This window comes from Scomber japonicus, chromosome 8 (assembly GCF_027409825.1).
Source record: "Scomber japonicus isolate fScoJap1 chromosome 8, fScoJap1.pri, whole genome shotgun sequence".
Lineage (NCBI taxonomy): Eukaryota > Metazoa > Chordata > Actinopteri > Scombriformes > Scombridae > Scomber > Scomber japonicus.
Genome location: NC_070585.1, coordinates 20,856,227 through 20,883,744, shown reverse-complemented (window position 1 = coordinate 20,883,744; position 27,518 = coordinate 20,856,227). Strand labels below are relative to the sequence as shown.

Genomic DNA, 27,518 nt, shown 5'->3' with positions numbered 1-27,518 from the left:
ATTCTCATTGTTACATTTTCTCCGAATCACTGCCCTCACATCAGACACATTTGTTCCTGGAAATTCAGCAATAACTGTATCTGTAAAATAGAAAAGGACAAATAAAATGGTATTACAAATCATGGTTTTCCAGAGTTATCACATTAGCAAGAAAGGGGCGTACATACATAAGGACAGGCAAGGGTCGAGGCATAAAAACAAAATGACAATAAGGAAAAATAGACTTAACCAATGCTTACCAACAAGGGCACTCAGCTTTTCCGGATGTAGCTGCTCTTTCGCTGTTCCAGTAGGCCCTGGTTTTCCTGTGAGTGTCGAGGATGCCAAAACATCCCGCCCAAAGATGAGCACAGCTAAGTCCTGTGTGAACAGGGACATTCTTGTTCGGTTTAGTCTTTGGAAACTGCTTTTGCTGACCTGCACCCCCGTGTTGCCCAGGGAAATCTGTGTCCAGGAAATAAAGTTAGTCAACTATTAAAAAATGGCATGAGCAATACGTTGTTGGAATGTATTTCTTAATGCCAAATGTTAATTAAGTTGTAATTTCTTCAAGTGGTCTTCAATGAATTAAAGTATAATTTCTGAACAATTGCATGCTGAAATGGAAAATACAGTTTCTATCAAATACAGTAGGTTCAAAATGTGGGTTGAGACTACAGAGACAAAACTGCTAACAGTCAAGTAGTTTACAACAATTTTGGATGAAATGTTTCCTGTAATAAAAAGGCAGTATTTACAAAACGTGTATAAATGCAAAATGTACCATTTCTGGAGCGGGACTGGAAGAACCAGAACTTATACTGTCAGTGTCCATGAAAGGTGGCATTCTCTTCATGGTTGTAATGAGATCTGTGACACACTTGACTAAGGCTGGTATTTCTGCATTAAGAGAAAAAAACACAACAGTCACAGATATATGAGAGATAAGACTCCTATCGATACAATTACTTACATAAAAAACATAAACAATTCTTCTTTGTATGAATACCTTTCAGAGCATCCATCACTTCCTGTTGCATGTTAACACTGGATCTGGATTGATCCATCAGGACACTCGCCTCTTCTTCACTTTCCCCTTGGCAGAGGTCCTGCATAAATCAAAATGTCAACAATGCTATGTTAGTATGACTCACCTGGAGTGTAGCGTTGTGTTTCTTAAACTTTATTATTGTGAAGCCGCTTCGCCATGCTCGCATGTTTTGAAACATAGATTGTTTTAAAGCGGGAGGGGGCGCAGCTGAATTTCAGGGCTGTGCCACGCAGATTAGCGTTAAAAAGTAGATTCCATTTTCATTGCTCAAACAATAGGGGCCTAATTCTAGTTTTATTTCTTGCGTTTTGTAAATACTTACAGTTGATCCCGAAGCCTGAGGTGGGTCAAATAAGTCCACATTGGTGTCTATGTCTGTATCATCTTCACTTGTCAAGGGGGTGGAGGTTGTTGGATTTCTTCTCAGCAGTGAGGATTTCAGTTGGGAAAGGACTCTGTCTCTTGCAGCCTTTGTCATCTTCTGCTTCTTAAACAAAGGGCAGAAAAAGTAAAATGTTGAACTGCAAAGGCAAGAGAGGGGTAAATATCCATCTTTGTAGAATGTATCACCTACTGTAAAGCTTATTAAGGTATTGTCAGACCATATTTCACCAGAGGAACAGTACTCACTAGGGCTGGGCAATATGGCAAAACCTATAATCATGATATATTTTTTCCATATTGATTGATCTCGGTATTTATCACCATATGTAGTTTTTGTTGATATAGCCAGTTTAGGGAGCATCCTGATTCAAACTTGAAAAAAAAAGCGATTCATTGAAACTTAACAATAAAGTTGAATAACATGAAATATTATAACAATTTAAATGACATTTTATCGCAATCCCGAATCAAGATCATATTATCGCCCAGCCCTAGCACTTGTATACACTTTGTACCTTCACAATACGCCTAAGTTCAATTTAATTAATTTTATCTTTTCATATCATACAATGTGTCATGTGTTGTAGTTTTTGTACTTACTAAACAGTCAGTATTTCAAAACTAACACAGCTGGAGTGCCACCATCCACTTCTGCAACTGCACTGCTGTCAAATCTAAAGCCACTTATAATGAAAAATATGTCTTATCCTTCCACAATATTCCCTTATTCCCGTAAATACTTACATTTGTTTGAAGAACTTGTGATGGGTCAATCTGTGTTTCATCTTCATCTGAAGTGAGACTGGAAGTTGCAGTAATTCTTTTTTTCTGTACCGAAGAGAAAAAATGTATTACATGACAACATATGAACTATACCATAGATGCTTTCTGGTGAAGAGATTTTTTAGAAAAACATTTCAACTAAAAAACATCATAGTATTACAGTGTCATAAATTCATTAAGGATTTTATGTGTTACAATTAAAAATAATTCAGTGGGTGACATTCACTTCATATCATTTTTCATAAACAAGATGAGACAAGTGAATCAGTCTCAGTGAATCAAGACTTTGGTAAGTATGATACGAAATGGAGCAGCATTTTGAACCTACAGGTGTTTTAATATGATGTGAAATGCAAAGAGAGGAGGGAGGGCAAAAGGAAAAAAACAATCGCTGTGGTAAGTGCTAGTGCAGCAACAGGTCATTAATAAACATGTAGTAACAAGTGATGAAGCTGCAAACTGTCTTCTCACTGCAACCACTGCTGTGTAAATGTAAACACAGCAGCTGAGTGCTGTTCACAATATTAGTTTGTTAGCTTCATAACTGCTCAGTACATCAAAATATATGTGCACGTGTGTGTTAGCAACATATTGTGACTTTTACTAAATAATTGAAATATTCTATTTTGATGTTATCAGGATGATGAGGATGTTTTTGCAGTAGTGTCAACCAGTGTTGCCAACTTGGTGACTTTGTCGCTAGATTAGGTACTTTTCAGAACCCTTTAGCGTTTTTTTTTTTAAAGCGACTAGCGACTTTTTGAACAGCCCTTAAGTACTTTTCTTCAAGGGAGTCGCCAGCATTTCTCAGTGAATGAGTGTTAATGTAGCTCTCTGGGCAGACTGTTCAGTGGGTGGGACAGAGCAGCAGCAACACGTTCATTGGACCAATCAGCAGCCACACAGATGTGGATGAACTGTGAATGTGCGTACCTAAAGACCAATCACTGATCCCCATCGTTTTTATTCTAAATAATTTAACTTTACTATTTGAGTTTGATTTTGTTTTGTCAAAATAGACAGAGTTAACAATAGTGAATTTATTCCAGTGCATGATGATCTCTCTGTTCATGATACTTCAGTTACAGTTGATACAACAGCCTGTATAAACAATTTTTTAATATTAGAGGCAAATTTGGATGCGCATTAAGGAGCTTCTTGAAATAAATGCTGGTCAGTCAGTTTAGTTTAACTTAATTTAAAATCTTTTTTTAATTTTGTATATATGTAATAAAGTCATTACATCATATATATGCAAATTAGCATGTGATGTTATCTAGCGACATCTAGGACTTTTCCTACAGGCTTTAGCTACTTCTCACTGAAAATAGTTGGCTTTGTTATAGACAAATTTGAATGCCGTCAGAACTATCTATAAAATTAGTGGTATTGTGGCATCCCTTGCAACACAATATAATTATTAATTAAAGTGTGTTTTCTAAAGGAACTACCAACACAAGCAACAAAAATAACCTTTGGTTTGCTTCCATCATGTGTTGTGGTACAAGGTGTGGTCCTTCTCCTTGAAACTGCCATGTGCCAGATGTCCTCATCCTTGAGGAAGGCTTCTTTTTTTTCCATCAACTTCTTGTAGTTGTCTGTAACCACAACCATACATCAGACAAACTGTCAAAACCATATTTTTTCCATCTTTTGCTCAATATTTTAGATATTTTGTATGTCTCGTGAAATGCACCACAGTCAATCTAATATTATACACAACAAGTCACTTTAAGTCTTTTTATAAACATAGTTACATAAAAATTAAATTACATACAAGGTTAACATTAACAATCATTAGCATGAGCCACTGGCAAATTCTTTATCAAATCATCACTATCATGTAGTGGCTGGCAAGTGCTAGCATAACAAATTTGTACAAACAAATTTTTTCTTGTTCTTTTCTTTACATTGGACAATTGTCCATTTATGGTTAGCGCCACACAAAACTTTAGCTAAACATTCTCCACACAGCACGCTCACAAATGTTCACACAAAATCTCATCTCAAGTTGCACTAAGTTAGTACATAGACTGTATGAGTTAGTACCATTTACGCTAGCATTAGTTGCCGCGTGCCGCTAACAGCTAGCTAGCTAGTTATTAGCTAATGCAGCTTGTGAATGATAAGTTTGCCTATTAACTTGTTTAACTTAGTCATTGTAGAAAGAAATTCATTCAAAAGATACTTCACACCATGCACGAGCAATACAAACCTCCGAGTAGGAGCACTTTTGCGTCCACCTTGTTTTTAGGTGCTTTCCTGGTGCCCCAGCACACTTGTATCCATCCGTCTTCACTCAAGAGGTCCGGCCGTTTTAATATCTGAACAAGCTGCTGTCTGTACTGAGGCTTCACAATGTCAGTACTATCGACGTGAATTGTGTTGTCCCTAAAATAAAACATACCGAACTTGAACTGCGCCATTGTAACTCAACTACAACGCTTCACTCAGCATCATTCAAGCAGGTTGCATTCGGGGGTAACCAATCAGGGGCAGCACAGCGCCACGAGTACTTCAGGGTCAATTTGAAAAATGTCCACCACATGCAAATTTTCAAATTTTGACATTGAAAATTGTCTGTCAGACACAGACTCTACCTTCTTGCCAAAAAACAAAGAGTCATTTTTTTTTTTTTAAGTCTGTGTACACCATAATGTGCATGCACGCATGCGCACATACTGTATTGCAATAGGCTCTGTATCAGTAATGTTACGATGACGTTTTATCCAGGACACTGCGCGCGTCTTCTGCACTTTACCGGGCTTTGAGAAAAACTGTAAAACCGCCCGCAGACATGGCACCCAAAAGACATTACAAAGAATATCTGCTGAATGAGTCGAGCCAACCTTCGAAGGCAACCAAATACAGACGGCTAGCAAATGAGAAACAGGTATTTGAGCTTTCACATTTATTTAATTATCAACAACAGCAGTGATTATAGAATAAGATTAATAATACTTAATTTTAAACGCAAGGACTATCTTATTCATTGCAGAATACTTTAAACTGCAGAGGAAATTATAAGAAATACCTCAGTGCATCCTGTTCAACTAACAATAGAGAGGTCTTGAAAAAGGTAGACCATTTTTTTCGTTCCCAACAATATGAATTGCAGATAGTGTTACATGCACGTTGACATTGCAACTGCACTCCCCAGATTCCACTTTCAAATAACGGTGAACGAACATCTTCTCTGGAGGAATATCCAGGAGACACTCCCACAACTAACAAACAGGTAAAAACAGTGATCATTATGTTTTATGCTTCCATTCTGAAATAAAATTAAGGGGTTCACAAAATATATATTACTTTCCTCTAAATCTTTCATTCATCCAGAATTTTATTTGTAATGTTTATCATACCCTAAATGTTTACAGTATGATAGTTAAATACATCTATGTGCTGTCTCATGATCAGAATGTTTCCGACGAGGGCCTTGTTGCAGAAGGAGCCAGCGGTCAGTCGTCTTTAGAATGTTTGAGAGGAAAGCATCTTGTCAGTCCAATAAGAGAGCACCTGCTTCAGGACAGACCAAACAGAGGTTCATCAGAGGTATTAAAATATCAGCTATTGAAATTGTTGATATTAATCGCAGTGTTATATTATATGTATAGTTTCTATATAATTGTCATTTCAATTAAATTAAACGTGATGAAAATAATGATTGTCCTAGCCCCTACAGTGTATTTCCTTAAAATGAGACACAAACATGTATTATTGTCATTAATACTTCACTTGAGAATTTCCATGTATTATATCTTCATTATATGCAGCCTGCCAGAGAGGGAGTCTCCAGAAAGACCCACCCAGTGCTGGAATTGCCACCCTCCACCTACTCACACTGCACTTCTCAATTTTGTGGAGATCAACAAGATATGCAAATCGGACCAGAAGCACAGGTACTATAGTTACAAGTTACTAGTTTCATTTTTATGCTAAAAACAACCCCTTTAATCGATACAGAAAATGTGAATAGAGTAAGTTTTTATTTTTTAAAACCGACGTCTTAAAATAGTAATATAGGCTACCGATAATAAACATGTATTGAAAGTGAGCACCAGCAAGGTCTCATTTGGTCACAGAATTATAACTACATATAACTATTTGAAAGTATGATTGCATTATTCATTCATGTTTAATTTACATTGTAATTCAAGCAAATTAGTAGTTCCACATGAGGCTAACAAAGTTTCTAACAGGTGGCTGACTTATAGCCTACATTGGCACTTGATGGCTGTGACATATACCTTCCCTTAATTAATACAGTTCTTCAGTATGTGAAGCTGTAGTCTCCATTATATTGGATATTATCCATCTGTTGGATCTTCACTGCACATATAATGCAGATGTGGCTTTACTTGCTTGATGTGACTTAAATCTGATGTTTTATTCCGCCAATACAACAATTTTGTTTTTTATTAAGCATTATTATGCAGTTTTGTTTGAACTCACTGTCTTGATAGAAACAGATGTCCTGTCTTGCATCCACCCAAGGATTAGATTTGTACTGTATTTGTAGAACTGATTTGTTAATAGAGTTCATTTGTTTTCTAGGTTTGGGCAAGGAGTTACACATTTTGTATATTTAGTGAATATAGGCACTACATTCATCCTTTCCCCTGAAATCACAGCGGTTTTATATGAAGCTAGTGTGTAATCCATTTGCATAAGTCTCTGCTAACAACCCCAGAAGCCAACATGGTAAATTCTCTAAATGTAAAAAACTACCAGATGACTTGTAGTAGTTACCACTTACCTTTTGAAGCACTAGTATTGTTTTATATGTCAAAACTATAAAAGATCCACAAAGTAAATTAAAATATTTATGCTTCCATTTATATTTTGCCAGGACATGTTAGAGAAGCAACCAGGATGCAATGTGCCTGCTACTCCACCTGATCAGCAAGAGACACCAAACCAACAGGTTATTAACATTTATTATTGTACAGTATGTTTTCTCTGTAAATCTGTAAGCAATCTCTTTTAATGGAGATGAATGTAACAGTTTTCTATCTTTTCTTTTTTTATGTTTTCACAGGTAGAGACATTTTTGTTGGATGGAGATGATCCTGCGTATCCTGGAGCTCCACTGACAAAGGGACAAAGTTTAATCTTACTGATGTCTTATGTACTAAGGCACAATGTGACAGGTGTGGCACTGAAACATCTACTGAAGATTTTTAATGAACATTTCCCTGGAATGGTACCAGTAACCACATACCTTTTTCACAAAGCTTATGGACAATATGGAAATTATGTCCCCCATTTTTACTGTCCAGCATGTGAAAACTACTTAGGGGTGAATAATACCAGTGAACTACAGTGTGGTGCTTGTAATGCAGTAACTGATTCAGAGAGCTGTCTCAAAAGTGGGTGTTTCTTTCTAGTGCTTAGTTTGGCTTCTCAGATCAAAACATTGCTTGAACAAAACCAACGTTTGAAAAAAGACTGGCAATGTGCAGATGTCATTTCAGATATACAGTGTGGAGAAGAGTACCAGAAACTCAAAGAATCAGGTGAATTAGGTGAGGATGATATAACTTTAATTTGGAACTGTGATGGAATTCCAGTTTTCAGGAGTTCAAAGTATCAAATTTGGCCCATTCAGTGCCAGGTTATAGAACTTGAACCTAAAGAACGCAAGACAAATATCTGTCTTCCTTCTCTCTGGTTTGGCGAGAAGAAGCCAAACATCTTAACATTTTTGAAGCCATTTGTTGATGAACTGCACATTTTAGAACAAAATGGCATTAAGTGGAAGGACTCAGCAAATGTACAACATGTCTCCAAAGTGTATGCTCTGATATGTAGTTCGGATTCAGTTGCTCGCCCACTTCTAAGAAACACCAAACAGTTTAATGGCTTTTATGGATGTGATTTTTGTTACCATGTTGGTGGTGGTCCTTACACAAACAAAGGCCCAAAACCACATCTTAGAACTGAAGCTAAGCATTTTGATCACGCAATGGCTGCAACACCAGACAGTCCTGTAATGGGAGTAAAAGGACCTTCACCATTAATGAAACTCACAAAGTTTCAAATGATAAATGGATTTGTTCCAGAGTATCAGCATTGTGTATGCCTTGGTGTGACAAGACAACTAGCAAAACTGTGGTTTGACTCAAAAAATCATGACAAAGAGTGGTACTTAGGAGCAAAATCAGGCCGCATTGACAAAGAGCTCATTGCAATTCAACCCCCTGTTGAGATAACAAGAGTACCACGATCTGTGGCAGACAGAAAATATTGGAAAGCATCAGAGTGGAGGTCATTCCTGTTATTCTATGCCCTGCCTTTACTGAATGGGGTCTTACTAAAGAAGTTCTGGAACCACCTTTTTCTGTTTGTGTTCGCAATGCATATTCTTTTGGGAGAAAAGGTGAAACGCTGTGATATTGAAGTAGCTGAAAGAGCTCTCAAGAAGTTCTCACTGCAGTTTGAGAAGTTATATGGTGCAGCAAATATGACATTTAATGTCCATGTTCTGACACACCTTGCGGCAAGTGTTAGGAACTGGGGCCCTCTGTGGGCCACATCAACCTTTTCCTTTGAATCATTTAATGGCACTTTGTTACAGTACTTCCATGGGACAACACACGTTCCAGAGCAAATAGTTAAAAGATTTCTTTGCTGGAGGAGTCTAACACAAAAAGCCGAAAAGTACATGGTAGATGCTAATGAAGGAGTGAAATGCATTTTTTCACATCTCCTAAACAGCAATGTATCAAGTTCTAATTCATCTAGCCTGAATGAAAATGTCAGGGTTTTCGGTAATCCCTGTCATGGCAAACTGTCAGCATTAGAGAAACTTGCTATCAAAGACTTGCTAGGTGTTACAGTTGAACACTGTGTTTGTTATCACCGTTTCATTGTAAAAGGCATACTGTATCATTCCAGCAGTAACAGAAGTCTAAAAAAAAGGATCAACTCAACAGTGGAGTTACAGGATGGAAGATTATGTAGAATACTTTGCATGTCAGTATTCAGAGCAGGCGATTTGTCATTGCACTGTATATTGGTAAAGGAGCTTGTGAAGACTGGTGGACAGCTCTGCAAGGATAGTCAACTGAACATTGCTTCCACTTTTATGTCTGAGGTGTCAGAATCTAGGAATGTTTATGCGGTGCCCACTGACCTGTTCCACAGGAAATGTGTTTTGATCCAATCAAGAGACAAAGAGTATGTTATTCCTCTACCGAATAATGTAGAGAGAGATTAAATAGTTACTGGGGAAGTTTGAGAATAATTGTTAAAACCACTGCCAAATTGTAAGAAATAGGGATTACATATCAGTGTGTATTCTTGGTACTCCTTAAAACTAGTGGACAATGTCAAAAAATGGCAACTTCAGAGTATTAAAACTGTAAAAATGATAAAGCATACATGGACAAGCACACACAAAGACAGTGCTGTTAAACAGTAATAGTATAACAGTTGTGGTATAACAAAATCATAAGGGTGAATACTTTTGCAAGGCACTGTACCTGGCCTCAGAATGGTGTACTGTTTTCATGCAAAATCAAAGACTTTCAAAAGATTCATTTTTCAGTCAAGCAGCAAAGCAAATTTCCTGTTATCTACACAGTTTAATATGTTCTTAAGTGTAATGTGTTTTTGACTGCTGTCAAATGTAAGTGAAACAATCCAAGCTTTGGAATATGTACTTTCCATGTGATGATAAGAAATACACAAGGTTGTACTGTTTTTTATTAGAAATACTGGTGACTACTGCATTATATAAAAGCACATGGTCAATTGAAAGGTGCTCTGTTGTTGATGTTCATGTTTATTCAAAATTCACCATTAAATTTGGAGAATGGATGGATGGATTTTTAAATATTGCATAAAAACAACGGAGGTGTTGAAGTAATCCAAATACTTTATAACACTAATTGCTAACATTTTAAAATTTAAATAGAAAAGTAAGGATATTTTTTCAATTAGAAAAGGTATTGCTGGTAAAATATATTATTTTAAAAGGTTGAAGAGAAAAGGTCTGCTACAGAAATTAACTGTTATTGTACTAAACTGATTTTAGCACACAAAAGAAATGGCTACATACTGATGAATTTGTTCTGGTCTGTAGTGTACTTATGAAGAATACACTAATTTACCACTGAAGTAGTAGTAGTAGTAGTATTTAATTATTAATATACTTATTTTAAGTGCACTTTAACACTGCTGTGCTAACAATATGAAAAAAAAAGTGTTATAAAAGTGAACTTATTGAAAGGGTGCTAAAAGTGCACTTGGTAGAAGTAGATGCAAATACACTAACATTAAACTTACATTTAAAGCATTTGAAGTACATAATAAATAAATATACTAATCAAACACTTATATATATTTCAGTGTTAGTATATTTTATATGAATATACTTAATATGAATTTAAGTATTAGTACTAAGAAGTGTACTTTATCTAAGTAAACTGAAGTACTACTGATGGAATAATATATTTGTAATGAATACATTTATAATATATTTTTGGTTTACTTTATTTTAACACATAAAGTCAAAATGTGCTAGAAATGTACTTTCAGAAAATTAAGTATATTTTTAGTACATTAAAGTATATTACTTTTTTACCTGGGTAGTTATTTGTGCTTAAGAAAATAACAGAGAAACAATCAGAAAATATTGTTTAATTTCTGTTTCTCACTGCTTTGTTTTCTCTACAGTCGCTCCGTCTCCTCCCCTGCACTCTCTCTCTTGCTCTGTCTCTCTCTTTCAGGGGCAGAAAAAAACGGTTGTGGTTGCTGGATCCTCATTTGACAAGGCTGGAGCAAAGGTGTCAAGGAAGTTTGACATACCTCATAGCGTGCATGTGTGCAACACAGCAGGACCAATCACAATGTTTGTTTACAACAACCTCCGGGAAGAAAACCTCTGCCACACTAATACAATTTAGGGGCCGGGAGCAAAAATAAATGTCTGTTTAAGCGATTAATGTGTAAACAAAGGAGCGTGTATAAATAAGCATAAAGCAGTAAAAGTCATTAAAAGCACGCACAATTATAAATGAGTAAGGCAATGGTAATGTAGCTCCCCACTATAAGACATACAGCCGCTAGTTAGCCCAACTGGTGGTGAGATGTTCATGATTTGATTTATCAAAAAAACACAGTACTCATTAAATGTACATACATTTTGACAGTGGTGGAAAGTAACAAAGTACATTTACTAAAGTACACTACTGTACTTAAGTACAATTTTAAGGTACTTGCACTTCACTTCAGTATTTCCATTTAATGCTACTTTATAATTAATATATATTAATAAAAAATAAGGTAAGTATTGGACTTTTTTACTCCACTACATTTATTTTACAGCTTCAGTTACTTTTCAGATGAAATATATATAGAACAAAATTTAGCAAGAAATACATTGAGAACAAAAATGACCACAAAGTCAAGTGCTAACTGAATAACATCCCAAATGTTAAGCGTGAACATTTCCAATCTGCTACAGGTTATGAGGCTGTTATCACGACAGATAAACCTTGTCTTTTGATGTCTTAAAATAAGCACAGCAGCAATGTCAGATAAGTCGGACCACTGTCTTTAACCATATATCTTAAAAAGGTACAATTACAGTTGAAAATGACACCAGAAATAAACAAATGTCTGACTTCACTTATCTCCGCAGTTGAAATCAACAACCAGTTGTCTACCATGAAGTGACTGTTGATAGTGTAATGTCACAGTGATTCTGCCTGTAAGTGTACTTCAAAATGTGAGCGTCAGTGTGTTTGGGCCTCACAAGAGATAGGACTCTTATCTAAGACAGAACTTTATTCCTGAAAGACTTTCTGTGACAGACAGTACTGTGCAAAAGTTTTAGGCACTAAAAGTGGGGATGTTTTCAAAAATGTTACCCTGAATTTATCCATTAACCTCATTCAAAGACCATGCTTTGCCTTTAAACAAGACCCAGTTCCCCTCAGTATGTTTTTTGTCTGAAGTATCTTGGAGAAGTTGCCATATTTTTTCTGTGGATTTTGGCATCTCAATAACTTCTGCCTCTTTATGTAATCCCAGACTGATTTCATGGTGTTGATATCAGGGCTCTATGGGAGCTGTACCATCTGTTGCAGGACTCCTGGTTCTTCTTGTCAATGAAGATAGTTATTTATGACTCTGGCTGTGTTTTTGGGGTTGTTGTCATGCTGCAGAATACATTTGGGATCCGTCAAACGTCTACAGAAGGTATAACATAATGGACGAGAACCTAAACATCTAAAGTGCCTAAAACTTTTCACAAAACTGTACATCTAAAAAAAGAGTCAGAAGACACAGTGGAAAGACAGAGCAGAGCCTTTGAATTCAGAGAAGTGAGAACATTTTATTTGGACAGTTACACATGTTTTGTTCTTCAGGCTCTACACTTATCTCCAACACGGTTCTTTCTATATTGATACAAAGTTACACCACTTAGTGCTGAGACTTTGCACTTTAATGTCCAATGTATCCATTACTTCATTCATGTCAAACTAAATGTGCTGAAATATGGAGCCTAAACAATAAAAGTTATCCAAATACTGTACATAATGTGTGGACTGGTATGTGCAAAAAGGGTTTGGCCTCGCAGCTACTCTTTAGATACACAAGTATGACAAAAAATCAAATAAAAGGAGGTACAAAGTACACATGCAACAAAGTAATAAAAGTCTGATATGCTGGTTAAGTATACACTGTTAGAAAATACATTTAAAAAAACACACTGAATGAACTTTATACCACCTGAATCAGCACAAACGGAATAAAAACAGTTCAACGTGATAACAAACATAGTGGATTGAATTTGAGGTCCATTAGAAAAGTATATTAATGTGTCCAGTCTATGGTTGTGTGATTTTGAGCAGCCCTTTAGGTTAGGTTAGGTTAGTTACTTTATTGGTCTCCACCAGGGAGAAATTTGTCTTGGAGACAGGGAAAAATGTTGCAGCACATAAATAACATACAATAAAAAAAACAACAACATGCAATACAAACGTACAGGTAAAAATACAGTGGTGGAACAAACACAGACTGACATTGTAAGATCCTTTATGTGGTATCTATCACTCTGACTGTATGAGTACTAAAAATAAAATATCACTGGCTTCTCAGTCCATCAAAAATAACTACAATAATCACTGTGACAAAAGGGGTGAGCCATGAGTTGTACTACTGTAAACAAAAACATTCCATTTATGTTCATGTAGAGGAGAATATGCAGTGAAAAATATGATAATATGCAGAATATGCAGCTTTACAATACACAGTCCTTTCTAAATGGAAGCAGTGTAATTGCAAGCATTGAGAGATCGGTTACTCTGCACTTCCATTTTTAGTTTCAGCCAGCAGGGCGGACTTGGCCTTGTTAAAGTGACCTGCAGCAGGCCAGAGCTGAACAGGTGCAGCACATACTCTGAATCACTAAAACTTAACTCGATCACTTTTTACGCTGACTTTCCCTCATGATATTACTATTTGTTAGGAGTACATGTCCATTTGAACACAGTAACAGTGTGCATCCAGTTGAAAAGAACCAGTTTCATGTTTGCTTAACTACTTATGCAAACAATGTTTATCTATTTGTCAAACGCATGAGAAGACCACAATCTGTGGCATACCTCATATTTAAATAGCAAAACTGTTGTCCGTGCTGCTTAGGTTAATGTTTACATGACCTGTCATTTTAACAGAAGCTCTATTCTAACCTTTTCGGATATATTTAAATTACATTGTGGCAGTACGATCATGAAAAAAATAACTTTTCTCTGATTTCAACTACAGAGGGAAGTGTTCTGTGTACTGCGGCATAGTTTCAACACAGGGTACCAAGAGCTCACCCCAAACACGCTGACCTCTTCCTGTCTAATCAGATTTCGTCAGAGCCGGTGACTTGAGCTTGGCATTGTGAAGCGGGTAGACGCAACCTATGAAGGCATGCCATTACTAATTCATGTGTTTGGTGAGGCAGTGGTGTGGGTCAGTGACTCCAGATTGCAGGGGTTGTATGTTTTCTGGAGCCATGGGGAAGTGGAAGTGGTAAGCCCTGCACACTGTGTTACCAACTAATCAGGTCAGTTCAACCTGTTTATGTTTCAAGTTTTTCAAAACAGACCAGCGATGGAAGTTCTCAGATCATTTACTTCAGCGAATGTACCAATACAGCAATGTAAAAATACTCCATTACCAATAAAAGTCCTGCATGAAAAATCCTGAATAAAAAAGAAAAGTTGTGATACATCAATCTGTTTTCAGTTTTTGGAGAGAGAAGACATCTGTAATGTGACCCCGACTACGCACTTCTTTATGCAAGACGTCAAAAGTCAAAAAGGTTAGAAACCACTGGTATCATCTTTAACAATGTGTTAAATTTTAAAAGCTTCATCTGTAAGTAATTAAAGCTGTCAGATAAATGGAGTGGAGTAGAAAGTACAATATTTCGCTCTGAAATGTAGTGGAATGGAAGGTTAAAGTAGTATCAAATGGAAATACTCAAGTAAAGTACAAGTACCCTGAAATTGTAATTGGGACAGGACTTGAGTAAATGTTATTTCCCATTACTGTAACAGACTGAGAGAAAAGTGAACTGTCTTTTTAAAGAAGACACTGTAACCCTGATTGCGGAGTTAGAGGTCAGGGGTCTTTCAAAATATGTTTGCAATGTAGAGAACTGGAAGAGCAAAAGTGGGTGCGGTGGCTCTGCTCAAATGCAGCTGTTTTTTGCTATGTGTGTGTGTGTGTGTGTGTGTGTGTGTGTGTGTAGATATGACTTAAGTCACTTTCATGGACACAAACATAACATAAAACCAGTTCAGTGGTTTAGGTTAGGATGAAGCTGAGGTTAAGGTCAGAGTTGGGTTTTATAGTGGTTATGTTTTGGTTACGGTGAGCCTCCAGGAAATGACTGTAGGTCTATGTGTGTACATGACATGCGTGGGTGTGTTTGTGTGTATGTGTACTTGTGTGGGGTGTTTGTGTGTTTGCGTCAGTTTCAGCTGTGGCCAGAGCCTGTGATGAGTGTACTCAGCAGACGAGGGCGGTGCCTGATTGGACATTGGTTTAATGACTTAATGAGATAAAGCCTACAAACAAAGCATGGCTGCAGGTCTCTATAAGCTGCCACTAAACATTTATTCACTTGAAGTATAATATAATTATAGCTGCAGAACAACAACATTTGGAAATCAAAAATATGTATGTTCAGTTAGCTGCAGATAAAATTGATCTTAGCTTGTTGAGGACAAAAGCACAAAGACATTATATTATTTTTTACAGACTAAGCAGGCAAAAAGTGAACAGCCTGGCAGTGAAAACAGATCCTGTGAACATGATGCCATCTGGTGGCAGAAGCTGCATTACAATATGTGTCATACAGCTTAATTATACTATTTATAACATTATGTAATATGTTTATCCTCTGTAAATGTTAAAGTGAGTCACTGTTGTGCCTGAAAATAATTATATGTATAGTCAGATAAATATACTGGTATCTTCTAATTAAAGTTTTGACATTATGCATCCATTAAGTAAAGAAATGAGGTGTATAAACTTGTTTTCCCATTACCCAGTCATATATAATCCTGTTCTCCTCCTTTCAGTTATATTTAACTTATTAAAATATTTTATTATTTAATATTAACATTGTTGTCTTCACCACATCTACTACAGTCAAAATGTACCTCACAGGAAACAATGCATATATTTTAAGCTTCAGTCCAATTATACCTGTAAACCTGTAGACTGTAGGGTGACACCTCACCTCATGGCCAGCATTCATCATCTGCCAAAGTGACAACAATTGTGCAGCCATATGTGTCATAAACAAGCATGCCACTACTGTCAGACAGCAAGAGAAGGAGATCACGACACGTCACAGATCACACCATGAGATACATTTAGTTCTCTTAGAAGGATAATATGCAATGTTTGGTCTAGGTAAAGAAGAAACACGCCATCCAATGGGATGAGCGACTGGCTCAGAGTCTGGGATTGGTTGAAATGTCCAACAACATTTCTTAGGCTGCACCTCCCACATGGGGTGACCAAAGGCTTAGCCTGAGCCTGATTAAGTTTTGCAGCAGGTGTGTACAAGATGTTAGTATAGACGTGCACCCAAATAAATGCATGGACATAGACTTGCTTCTGTAAGTATTCCTTTTATTTCTCCTGGTTTATTAAAATTAGCAAAGTTGTAGCATCAATAGTCATTCGGTCTGACTACCAGTAGTGATGTATTGTATGCTGTACTTAAAAATGCTCTGTTTTCATCTATAGATTCACTGCCTTTTAAAACCCATGCGTTGCTCATTGTCTGTATGAATTTAGAGGCATACAATTAGGACTGTTGTATTAGACTCAATTTTGGATCCTTATAAAAGGATACTAAAGAAAATAGATTATTTCCATTAGTGATAAACAGAGTTAATCTACTGTAGAGATTAATTGTTTATAGTAATAGGTTTTTCATGGCCATTATTACTGCTGATTAAGATTGAAGCTATGGATTTAAGAGCCTTTGTGCTTAATATTCCAGTTTCTAGTTTTATTTATACTTTCTGAGACATCACTACATTTTTATATATTTATTAAGTATGAACCAAAATAAACAAACTTAATTTGAAAACAATATATTCATAAACAGTATTATTACAATAAATGTGAAATTTGTCTTTATATTTATCAAAATAATGCTTGAAGTTATCTTTTTTTTTAACAAATTTAAAATGTTCTCATTAACATAAAACAATAAGCGATCGCCACATACAGCAAACACGTAAAACTATTATATCAAAATTTTCCCACTGCAAACAACTTGCCACTCACCTGTTCACAGTACTTTAATACTGTGAGCAGGTGATATCTTTGTGTTTAAAAAACACTCTTATTCTCGCCTGCTGTGAAGGTCTACCATGCAGAGATTTCAGACATCTGGACAAAATACACTTCTCAAACATGCTTGCGCTGTAGTGGAAACACTGATGACGTCACTGTCTTCTGCAGCCAAAGCAAATATGGGTCGGCTTGTCACCAACACAGTAAAAGCAGGCCATTCTAAACTGGCTTTAGCAGATTACAGAGCCTGAACAGATGCAGTGGACAAAGGACTGAAAGACTTGCCTGTGTTTTTTTAGCACATGGCCCGACTACACTGACACACACACCTGCTGTGTGTGCATCACAAGACTCAGGCAGACTACTCATAGTTCCCTGGACATGCCAGAAAGATTTAACTGGGCTCATGGCTGACGTTAAGACTGATTACTGAGAAAAATACAGGCAAATATTTATGATTGAAGCACAACTGACAACATTGTTATTATCTTTATTACTGACTGCAGTGAAAAATGTTCAGATTTATTATTGACCCAAAAAATTACAGGAAATAAGCATTGAAATTAAAGTGAGCTAAAGACAGCTAGCATCAATTTTAGATTCAGAACGGTTTTTAATGTACAATTTATAATATGTGACATGCTTTTTAGTATGTTGTTTTCTATGACCATTTTTACTTGTGTAAAGAGTCTTTGAGTACCCTGAAATGCCCTCCATAAATAAAATGTAGTATCATTATTATCATTTATATTACTTACTTAGCAGTCAACACATTACCTGTGAGTCTACGAGAAACAGACACTAAACATCTTTGTGTTGGATGTGGCCATGACCCTCGGTAACTCCGCTGAACAGCTTTGTTTTTGTGCGTATGTGTGTGTGTGAGTCATGCTAAGACTGACCATCTGTTTTCAGGTACGAGTTCCAGAGAAAATGGTGGCTACTGTGCTCACCTTGCTCACCTCAAGTAACCATGTTCAACCTGATGAGCAACTGCTGCACCTGGGTCTCCAAAATACAGGAGCCAATCAGGTTAGATAAAGAGATCTCTAGAGTCCATAACAAATGTGGTCAGTGATGCATAGGCTGCCCTAAGCAAAGGTTAAATCTTCTAAAATGATGATGAATTATTTAATTGTCCTAAAGTTGAGCTATAGCGGCTATAATAAAGACTCCTATAAAAATTGCCATACTAATTTGGACTGTATAAGCAATACCATATTGAGAATCTTACAAAGTGAAATTCAGACCACATAAATTCAGGAAGATGGTTTTAAAAGTCAAATATGTATGCAATAAATTCAGTGGTATTCTTCAGTGATTACATTTCAAAACTTCTGCTGATATAATTCAAATTATTTAGGCATGGGTTTGCTTCCATACTCTTACATAACCATATTTGACCAGATAATGTGTGTTGTTGGAGGTAGACATTTTTTGGCTAAAACTGAATGACTTGTATGTAATAAAGAAACATTTCTGTACAGGGAAAGCTAGACAATTCACCATAACATGTTTTTGGCTTTCTTATTCCTTTGGTACAGTATGTTGGTATATAATTGATTGATTGGGTTCATTGATATCATCTGACATGTTTTCTACAATGTCTTTACTTTTGTGCAGGAAAGTGACTATTCTTGTGGTCGGTCTTGACAAAGCAGGAAAAACATCCTCTATCCGAGGAATGTTAAGAGGTAACTCAACTTTCAAACTGAATAACTTTTAAATTGTACTTATCGTAGAAATACTGCAAATAACCCACCAGTGTCTTGCCTTTCCAGTCCCCCATGTTGGAGAATCAGGACCCACCCAAGGCTGTATCAGAAATGAGCTGCGGGTGGAGAACTACCTGGTCACCCTGCTGGATGTGGGAGGATCGGTAGAGTCGAGGGAAGCATGGAGGGAGCTCTGTGGAGAGGCCCACGGGATCATCTTTGTGGTGGACTCCAGTGACAGGCAGAGGATGAGGGACGTCAAGGAGGTTCTGACCGACCTGCTGAAGCAATCGAGGGTGGCAGGAAAACCCATACTAGTGTAATTATAATCAAACTTATGCATGAATATTTAAGTATGGTCTCACATCATGTGCAGTGTAAACAGCACTCTCTGGTGGCTGCTGAGAGAAAATACCAAATATGCTCAGTGACTGTAAAACTGGGCCAGATCTAAAAGTAAAGTATATAGTGTAGTGTATAGTCTTTTTTTTAAAAAATATATATATTGGCTATTCCTTCCCAGAGAATACATGTGATTACTTGAGATGATTACTTTTTTTTGGCGTGATTACTTTTATTTGCTCTTAAAAGTTACTTTTACACTTTGCTTTAAGTAGTTGATAAATGTGTCTTCTTTTCTTAATTTGGGTCTTTGGAGCATTCTTAGGTGTCATTTTTTGACATTTCATAAATAGAGGTGGAAGAGAGTCACTCAGGTCTGTGCTGTGACCTTTTCCTTTTAGGTTGGCCAACAAACAGGACAAAATGAACGCTTTGCTGGGAAGTGAGCTGATTGAGATTCTGTCTTTGGAAAGGCTGGTCAACCAGAGCCGCTCTCTCTGCCATATTGTAAGTCTGAAATTTACAATGCAGATCTACCGAGATATAATTGTACATCTTGTATAGATATTGAGACAGACCAGAGATGCAGACATACCTTGCTTGAACTGATGAAGCTCCCTCTCCTCTCAGGAGCCTTGTTCAGCCTTAATGGACCTGCGACGCTGGTCAGACAGGAAGACTCTACGAGGCCTTCGCTGGTTGCTGCGTGCTGTTTACCTGGATTATCCAGAGCTGTGTACTCGTGTAGCCCAGGACAGCAAGAGACCCCTAGAACCAAGAGAGAGGGAGAAGAACGGGAAAGCAGAGAAAGTACGCAGAAAAACCAAGGGGGAAAGGTAAGACAGCGCTAAAGAATTCAACATTCACTCCACACACACAAGCTACACACCAACCAAACTTATATGTTAAATACTGTCTTACCTCAGAATGCGAACCAGCAAGTCAGATCTTCGCCAGGTTCATCGGCCGAAGGACAAGGAGAAAAAGACCAGGGGTGAAGGAAAGCTGCAGCCTATTCGAAACATGCTGCAAAAGGTAAAAAAGAACATTTTTGATTGTATTTCTACAGAAAGCTTGTATGTAATAATGTATAAGTGTTGTCATTTTAAAGCCCTTTGAAAATATATATCAAATGCTATCAAAATAAATGCTGAATCTTGCTCACAAGTCTTTTTATTTACAGGAGACAACACTGAAAAAGAAGCTGAAGACAAGTAAGAAGAAGAAGCCGGTTAAGGTCAAGGAGGGTGAAGAAGATCTGGAGGAAGCAAATGATAAGGAGGAGGAGGGTGACGCTAATGAAGCAGAGCATGAGACCCCAAGTCACCGAGAGAAAGCCAGCAGTGCCCTGATCACCCCCAAAAAAGGCAAACTGAAAGGCAAAACAAAGGTGAAAGAGGAGACTCTGGATGTGCTAGAATCCCCGGACAATGACGACAAGCCACTAAAAGGTTGACACGAGTTAAATCATTTATTAGCAGCTTCTTCATCTTTTTTTCTAAGGTTATTACAGTTAAAGAACTGGAATCTAATGTCTTCTTTGTCTTATGTCTAGCTAAAGGGGACAAGAAGAAAAAGAAGAAGATTGTGAAAGTAAAAAGGAAGAACAAGATCAACACAGAGGAGATCCCCGCAGCTTACACTCAGCCAGTGGACCTGTCCGCAACCTTTGGTGAGCCTCAACCACTTCTTCCATCCACCAATGAAATACAGTAACACTTTGGACTCTACAATGATGAAATCCCAGCTTCTGTTTAAAAAGATCCCCATGTCTTCTGATAGATCTTTATCGAAAAGCAATACTGGCTCTGAAGGAACGTCAAGATCAGGGACAGTGAGAGTGAGTCCTGGTTGCGGCCTGCGACCTGAATGTGAGGAAGTGGTCCACAGCAGTAATATACGCTCACACTACGTCACTTCACAAACTCTCACACCCTTTCTTTGCCACTCAGCGGGGGAAAGACGGACACACAGATTTTGAATGATATTATTTATCTCTTTCAATACACTCGACCACCTCAGACCTGGTCCCTGAACATTTGGAGTGAAACTGGACATTCCAATGTGTAGTGAAGGGCAGGTATAAATATTCATGTAATAATGTAAAAATAATGCATTCAATTTAAATAGAGTTATAGAGTTATAGATGAACTTGTGCACTTCGCCAAAACATTATAAGAGGTTTTCTTTGTATAATCTATGCAGATTTGATTGTAAGGGAAACACGATTTTTGAGCTGTATCCTTTTTGTAAAAAAAATATTTGATCATTTTCCAATAATGACCAATACAGTAAGCAGTTGTATTGTTAAATGGATGAACAAATCCACACAACTGTATAATAAATATTGTTTTTATCACAACTTGTATGTCATTTCCTTTTATTTTTCTGCAGCAGAGACCAAATTCAGACCTAATGTTAGAGTTGCAAGCAAGCTATAAATGGGCTGTGTGACTTTGGATTGCGTAAATAGATCATTATAGAAAATGAATGAAGAGCCAGTTTATCTGAGCTCTTATTTCAACAAAGGTCTAATCCTGTTGTTCTCTTGATTTTATCCAATCTGAGCCCCAAAATACATTTCTCCTCCAGTCATCCTCACCATCTTCTACCATCCACAGTACATTCCCTACATATAATCAAGCAACTCTGCATTTACCAGATGGCATAACAAGTTTTTGTCTACATTGCCAGCTTCTGATTTTGGCAGTTGATAGGTTAAATTAATATTGCCTGTGCTGACAATATTAAGTGTGCTAGATTTGAGCAATCAAAATTGTGTCACTAAAATTCCTTTATTTAAATTCATTTAAATAATACAATAACTTACAGTTTTACATGCTATCTGCACTGCTTTTGAAATGTATCACTGGACAACTACAGATTTGTGTTTGCCTCAGTTTGCATCCTCTTGTTTGTATAAAGGACAAACTTTGTTGCTTTTTACAACAACAAACATGTAATGGGATAAGAGCGAGGGAGCCATCAGGGGCTTGTGGATGATTTTGCTTCCTTCCGTCACAAGAAGGAAATGAGTTAAGACTGGTCTAAAATACCCATAAACATGATAAACAGGGCTAGCTTAATGAGGGAAAATCATTTAGCCAATTTCAGTGTTTCGGCAGCGTTTTCACATAACAAACACCATCTTGGTGGGGTCCATTGAAGGTCCACATCAAGCTATGTTTCTATTACTAATCATTTCAGCCTGATCTGTTCTTGAAAGGTTTTAATTTCATATCTACAAAACTGCAAACCATTTTTTTTTCAGTGATGAAAAGAGACACAGCAGGGAATGCAATTTGTCAGTATCCTGTGTAAAAGACCCCCTCCCCCGCCAAACCTACCCCCCATGGCCACATTAACCTCCCAGGGGCAAAAATTAGCCTCTGGGCCACCCAGTCTGCCCACTGGTGACATGTTTTTCATGCTTTTCTATGTAGTCCAATGTTTTGTTGTGTGGTGAATAAATTAAAAAACATTAATTAATCAGATAATAATAACAAAAAAGTTAAGTTGGACACTTGAGGAAATGCACTTGTCATCAAACTGTTTTTCTTGCTGACGATTGACACATTTTATCCGGAAACTTCAAATTTAACACTATGCAAAGATGTGAATAAGTATATTTTCCAAAATATCAAACGTTCCTCTTATCTTTAGCCAATCATAGCCTATATATGATTTATTTATTTATTTTTTTACATATTGTGCTTTCTTGGTCAGTGATACCACTCACAACCAGTCAGCTTAGCTGAACACAAAGACTGAAAACAAATGGGAACAGCTAGCCTGGAGAAAGTGATCTTATAAACTCACAGATAAACTCATTTGAACTGGTTTGTTTGAACCATACAAAAACAAAATGTTTAAAAAAAGTGTTTTTAAAAAAAAAATCAGGATATATTAAATCACGAGATAATATATCCTGATTTAACTCCCTTTTAAGACATGTCAAACAGTAGATATTGTGCCTTTTTGGTGCCAAACTAATTTAACATAGTGAGGTCTCATGTTTGTTTGGTGTCTCAGCTTTAGAGATCATTTATAGTTGTACTCTAACGGTCTCCTACTTTCAAGTCCCTGTTAGCAATAAGGGATGTGATGTGTGATGAGAGTGCAGAGGTGCGTGTAGAGTCATGGATGCGGCTCAGCAGAGAGGAGGGGACCAGCGCGTCGCCATTTCTGCTGTTCATCCTGAAGCCCTTCCCCCTGGTGCGTCTTCGCCAGGAAACCATCCGACTTTCATTCAGTTCAGCGGGACGCGAGTAGCTGCAAACATGGCCTCGCCAAGGACAATAACCATCGTGGCCCTGTCTTTTGCTCTGGGTCTGTTTTTCGTCTTTATGGGAACCATTAAGCTCACTCCGAGGCTAAGCAAAGATGCATATAGTGAAATGGTGAGTACATTTTTAACGATGCATCAGAGGGGGGTAAAAGGCCATTGTTCTGCGCTGGCTGCAGAAAGGCTTTGAGGCTCGATTAATGTGTGGAGGGGCTGACCTAAATAGTGAAAGATGGGGAAAATGAATGTTTTCCATAATGACTGGCACTGCTAATCTGTCCCTGTGAAGCATTCAATTCCCAGTGCAGAAAATATAATGTGTCACACCTGATGTACTGCCTCTTATAACACAGTTAGCATCATTTACTATATAGTCTAGGCCTGCATATTATAACATAAACCTTTTTTAAATATCACAATATGAGACTATATTCACTCATGAACCCGAAACATGTCGCTCGTTAGCCGATAAACACTGAAACAGGGATGAATAATGAATGAATGAATGCACGTCCCAATTTTTCTTAATCCATGTCATGATTTATCACAAGGCTGCAAACAAACACACCGTATTAAAACGTCACATTTGAACAGCTTTATCTTTATAGACCAGTGAACGCGCTTGCAGCTGCATGTCCTCTTCTCGTTTTTATTTATTTATTTTTAAAATATGAAAAGCAACTTCACAGCTGTGGAGCAATGGCGGCGCATTCGAGCAAATTCTGTGAGGTGCTGATGTTGAAATGTCCTGTGAGGAAGGTGATAGCTGACCTTATGTGAAACACAAGCTAATATGCTTAAAGAAGCTATTATACTTGTACACATCTATGAGTTTGCTTCAAACAGGTTGCACAATGAGGAATTAAGCAGTTGACCTTACATGATCTTTTAACAGCCTCACTATAAGAACCCCAACTCCCCCACCCCCTCATGTAAGTTTGTATTAGCTCACATTAATGTTAGAGATATTTATCTGTGTTTATTCTCCTTTCAGAAAAGGGCATACAAGAGCTATGCCAAAGCACTGCCAGGCCTGAAGAAGATTGGTATCAGCTCCGTCCTGCTTCGTAAGATCATTGGCTCCCTGGAGGTTGGCTGTGGGGTGGTTCTCACCCTGGTGCCGGGCCGGCCCAAAGATGTGGCCAACTTCTTGCTGCTGTTAGTCATGCTGGCGGTCCTCTTCTTCCACCAGCTAGTAGGAGACCCCCTGAAGCGATACGCCCACGCTCTAGTCTTTGGTATTCTGCTCACCTGCCGACTGCTTATTGCTCGCCAGAGTGATGACCGGCCGGAGAGAGAGGACAGCAGGGAAGAACAGCACATCAATGACCAGGAAAAGAATAAGGTCAAGCAGTCTTAAGCTCCTCGTCCACTTTTGGTCCAGGCCACAGCGAAAGGGAACCTGGTGCGCCTCTATGGATTGTGGTAATTCATATTTTGAAGGAAGTAGTCACTCAGTAATAAAACCCCTCACACACATCCTCCGTCCCATCCAGCTGGCTGACTGATAACTCTCACCTACTCCTCTACACTCGTGTGAAACTGAGAACTCTTGTTCCATACGTCCTCTACATAATCGTGGACAATCGTACCTGTGGAAACTCTGATGAGCTCAGCTCATTGTTGAACCAGTTGACCCATTTCCCCTTTCTTGTCCCTATTTATTTCATTCCTAAACTGTGATAAATGTGTTTTGTGTTTTTGTTTTAACTGGAATATGAATTTCATTTATGCTACAAGTTGATTTGAGAATGCTTTTTTCATGAAGGAATCTTTGTAGCTTGTTTTTCTAATTTGTTTTTATACTGTAGGTAGGAGAGACTGATAACTTATGAACTTCAATCATTCGAGCATGTTTCATTTGGTCCAGAGTATAAATCATAAACCAAAATGAGCACTATTGAAAGATTTTTGTACTAATTAAAACTGGTATTCATTACATATCCACATCTTATTTTGGTGCCGTATTACAAAAATAATATTTTAGAAAGAAAAAATAAACCAATCCTAGGCTAGTTCATTTTTTCATCTCGGTATCTTTTTGCAGAACTGTGCATGAAATCCTTTTTCCCAGAGTAACATAAGCTAAAAAAAAAAATCCTCTTTCTCCTTTCAGTTCAGTTAACAGTGAAGTTTTTTAGCTGGGAAGGACAGCAGGTGCTGCCTCAGGTGTCTGCTGCTAGCTTGCACAGCAGAACATCAAAATTTTAAAAAAGTATTTTTGCCTGTTACAAATGGATTTCACCCTTTTGTAATACACACGTAAAGTCGTAAATTATTATTATTCACCGTCTCTGTAACCTTTTGCTCCTGTTTGGTTTCTTTCTCTCTAAAGATGTGAAAAACGGTTCTCCTTCAGTTTTGTTTGGAGGATCAAATCTGTCGAAAATCAGTTGAAAATGCTGTCAGTTCGTTTTGAGAATCACAATATTTCTGTAAATGATCTACTTAAAATAAAGAATTGGAGATGAGACTGATTAAACATTGTTTGTTTATTAGCACTCTTTGTTTTTTATTCAAATGAACAATAACTTCAATTTGCAACAAGATGTGCTGGTGCTACATTATTAGTTTCTGAGTCATCACCTTGTTGTTTAACTTCAGTTTGTCCCTGTCAGTTTTATTTCCTCATATCAGCACATGAAATACATATAACATTTTATAGGCCCAGAGATATAGAGCTTGTCATCAAGCCCCTGCAGTGATTTCTTGCTGATGTTATAATACGTATTACAAGTTGATCTATTTAATGAAATTAATCTGTTTCCACTCAACTTGAGTTTAGTGTAAAGTCTGTGTAATGGCAAATAATAACAATTATAGAAAAATATTCCTCATTGATATAGGTATGAATAAATCATGGAGGAAGTAAGGAACTGGTGAGGGAAGGAAACTGCATAAGACACCAGATTCATTTTGTCTTTTGCCTTCATGATGACATTGGGTGATCTCACTCTTGCTCCTCCCCTTCATGCCTCTAGCATGAAAACTGGACAGGAGGTCAGACACAGTTGGGGGGCACGTTAGGGAGAAGTAGCTCAAATCCAAAGTGATATTTGTCACTGTGTGGTTTTGCACAGCAGCTTTACCAACATGTAACTACATAGAATAATCAGTGAATGAACATTTTTTTAAAAGATAATAAATCCCACTCCAGTTTCCACGACTGTCATTTACTGACCATTTGGTTTTGAGGGATTTTGTGTTTTAATGGTGGCCTTGTGTTCCTAGTTACACGTCCTTCATTTTATTTTGTGTTGACATGATGTATTTCTCTAATAAAATCGTGCTTAATCAAATAACCACAAACTAACTGACAGAAAGTGCAGTGTTTGATATGGAGCAACAGGGACTGCACAAATAGGTTAATTTGGACATGATTATGAGGTATCTTAAAGGGCCAGTTCACCCACATAATAGTACCAAAAACATTTCTGACTTACATCTAGTGGTATTTAGCCATGCCCAGACTTTGAAATCCATCAGATCTCTGCTACTATACATCAATGCAGTACAGGTGAATTAATTTTGTTTGGGGTGTTTAGAGCATTTAAAAATTACATTTAACATTATCCCTGGTTACTTTGATAACCGACACACCGCACTGTGAACAATTTCATTGGAACTTCTTTTTTTCTGGGGACATAGTTCATATCCAAGGTGTTGACAGCGAGGTTTGTGGGTTCTCCAAAGGATTAAAATGTGTGGGTTAGTGTGAAACATATAGTCACCAGCCACTTCATTAGGAACACCTGTGCAATATAATTCAATCAAATACAAAACATTTAAACATTTTCAGTTTTTGTTAACATTGTCAAAAAGGTGACTATTTTACTTTATGTGTATTACTGAGGTCATACTAAGTGGCGTACTGACGTGCATTACATTTACTGGCGTTCCCAATATTTTTCTCCTCTCATGTAGCCTATGTTAATGGAGTGGACAAAATATTAGGAGCACCATTCAACCGTAGTAAACCACCCTCAACCACTATGACCTCAATAATAAACATAAAGTAGAATTATCACATCCATTTTGTACAGATGTTCAAGGTCCCTCAGAAGATTTTGACTATTTGCATTTTCTATTTTTTAGTTTTCATGATGGAAACCAAATACATGCAAAACTAATGACAAGCATAACACCCTTA

The 27,518-nt window shown here is 37.3% G+C and overlaps 2 protein-coding genes across 2 annotated transcripts; both read left to right on the top strand.

Annotated features, from left to right (window-relative positions):
- The first annotated feature begins 16,277 nt into the window (after nucleotides 1-16,277).
- On the top strand, nucleotides 16,278-21,439 carry arl13a (ADP-ribosylation factor-like 13A). Its single transcript, XM_053324522.1, has 10 exons — nucleotides 16,278-16,338; nucleotides 17,942-18,058; nucleotides 18,650-18,720; nucleotides 18,808-19,060; nucleotides 19,485-19,590; nucleotides 19,714-19,919; nucleotides 20,010-20,118; nucleotides 20,267-20,534; nucleotides 20,639-20,755; nucleotides 20,866-21,439. The coding sequence occupies exons 1-10, from the start codon at nucleotides 16,319-16,321 to the stop codon at nucleotides 20,919-20,921; spliced, it is 1,323 nt and encodes a 440-aa protein (XP_053180497.1). The 5' UTR covers nucleotides 16,278-16,318; the 3' UTR covers nucleotides 20,922-21,439.
- A 1,924-nt stretch (nucleotides 21,440-23,363) lies between these two features.
- tmem35 (transmembrane protein 35) lies at nucleotides 23,364-24,756 on the top strand. The gene is made up of 2 exons (XM_053324521.1): nucleotides 23,364-23,483; nucleotides 24,363-24,756. The coding sequence occupies exons 1-2, from the start codon at nucleotides 23,364-23,366 to the stop codon at nucleotides 24,726-24,728; spliced, it is 486 nt and encodes a 161-aa protein (XP_053180496.1). The 3' UTR covers nucleotides 24,729-24,756.
- The last annotated feature ends 2,762 nt before the right edge of the window (nucleotides 24,757-27,518 follow it).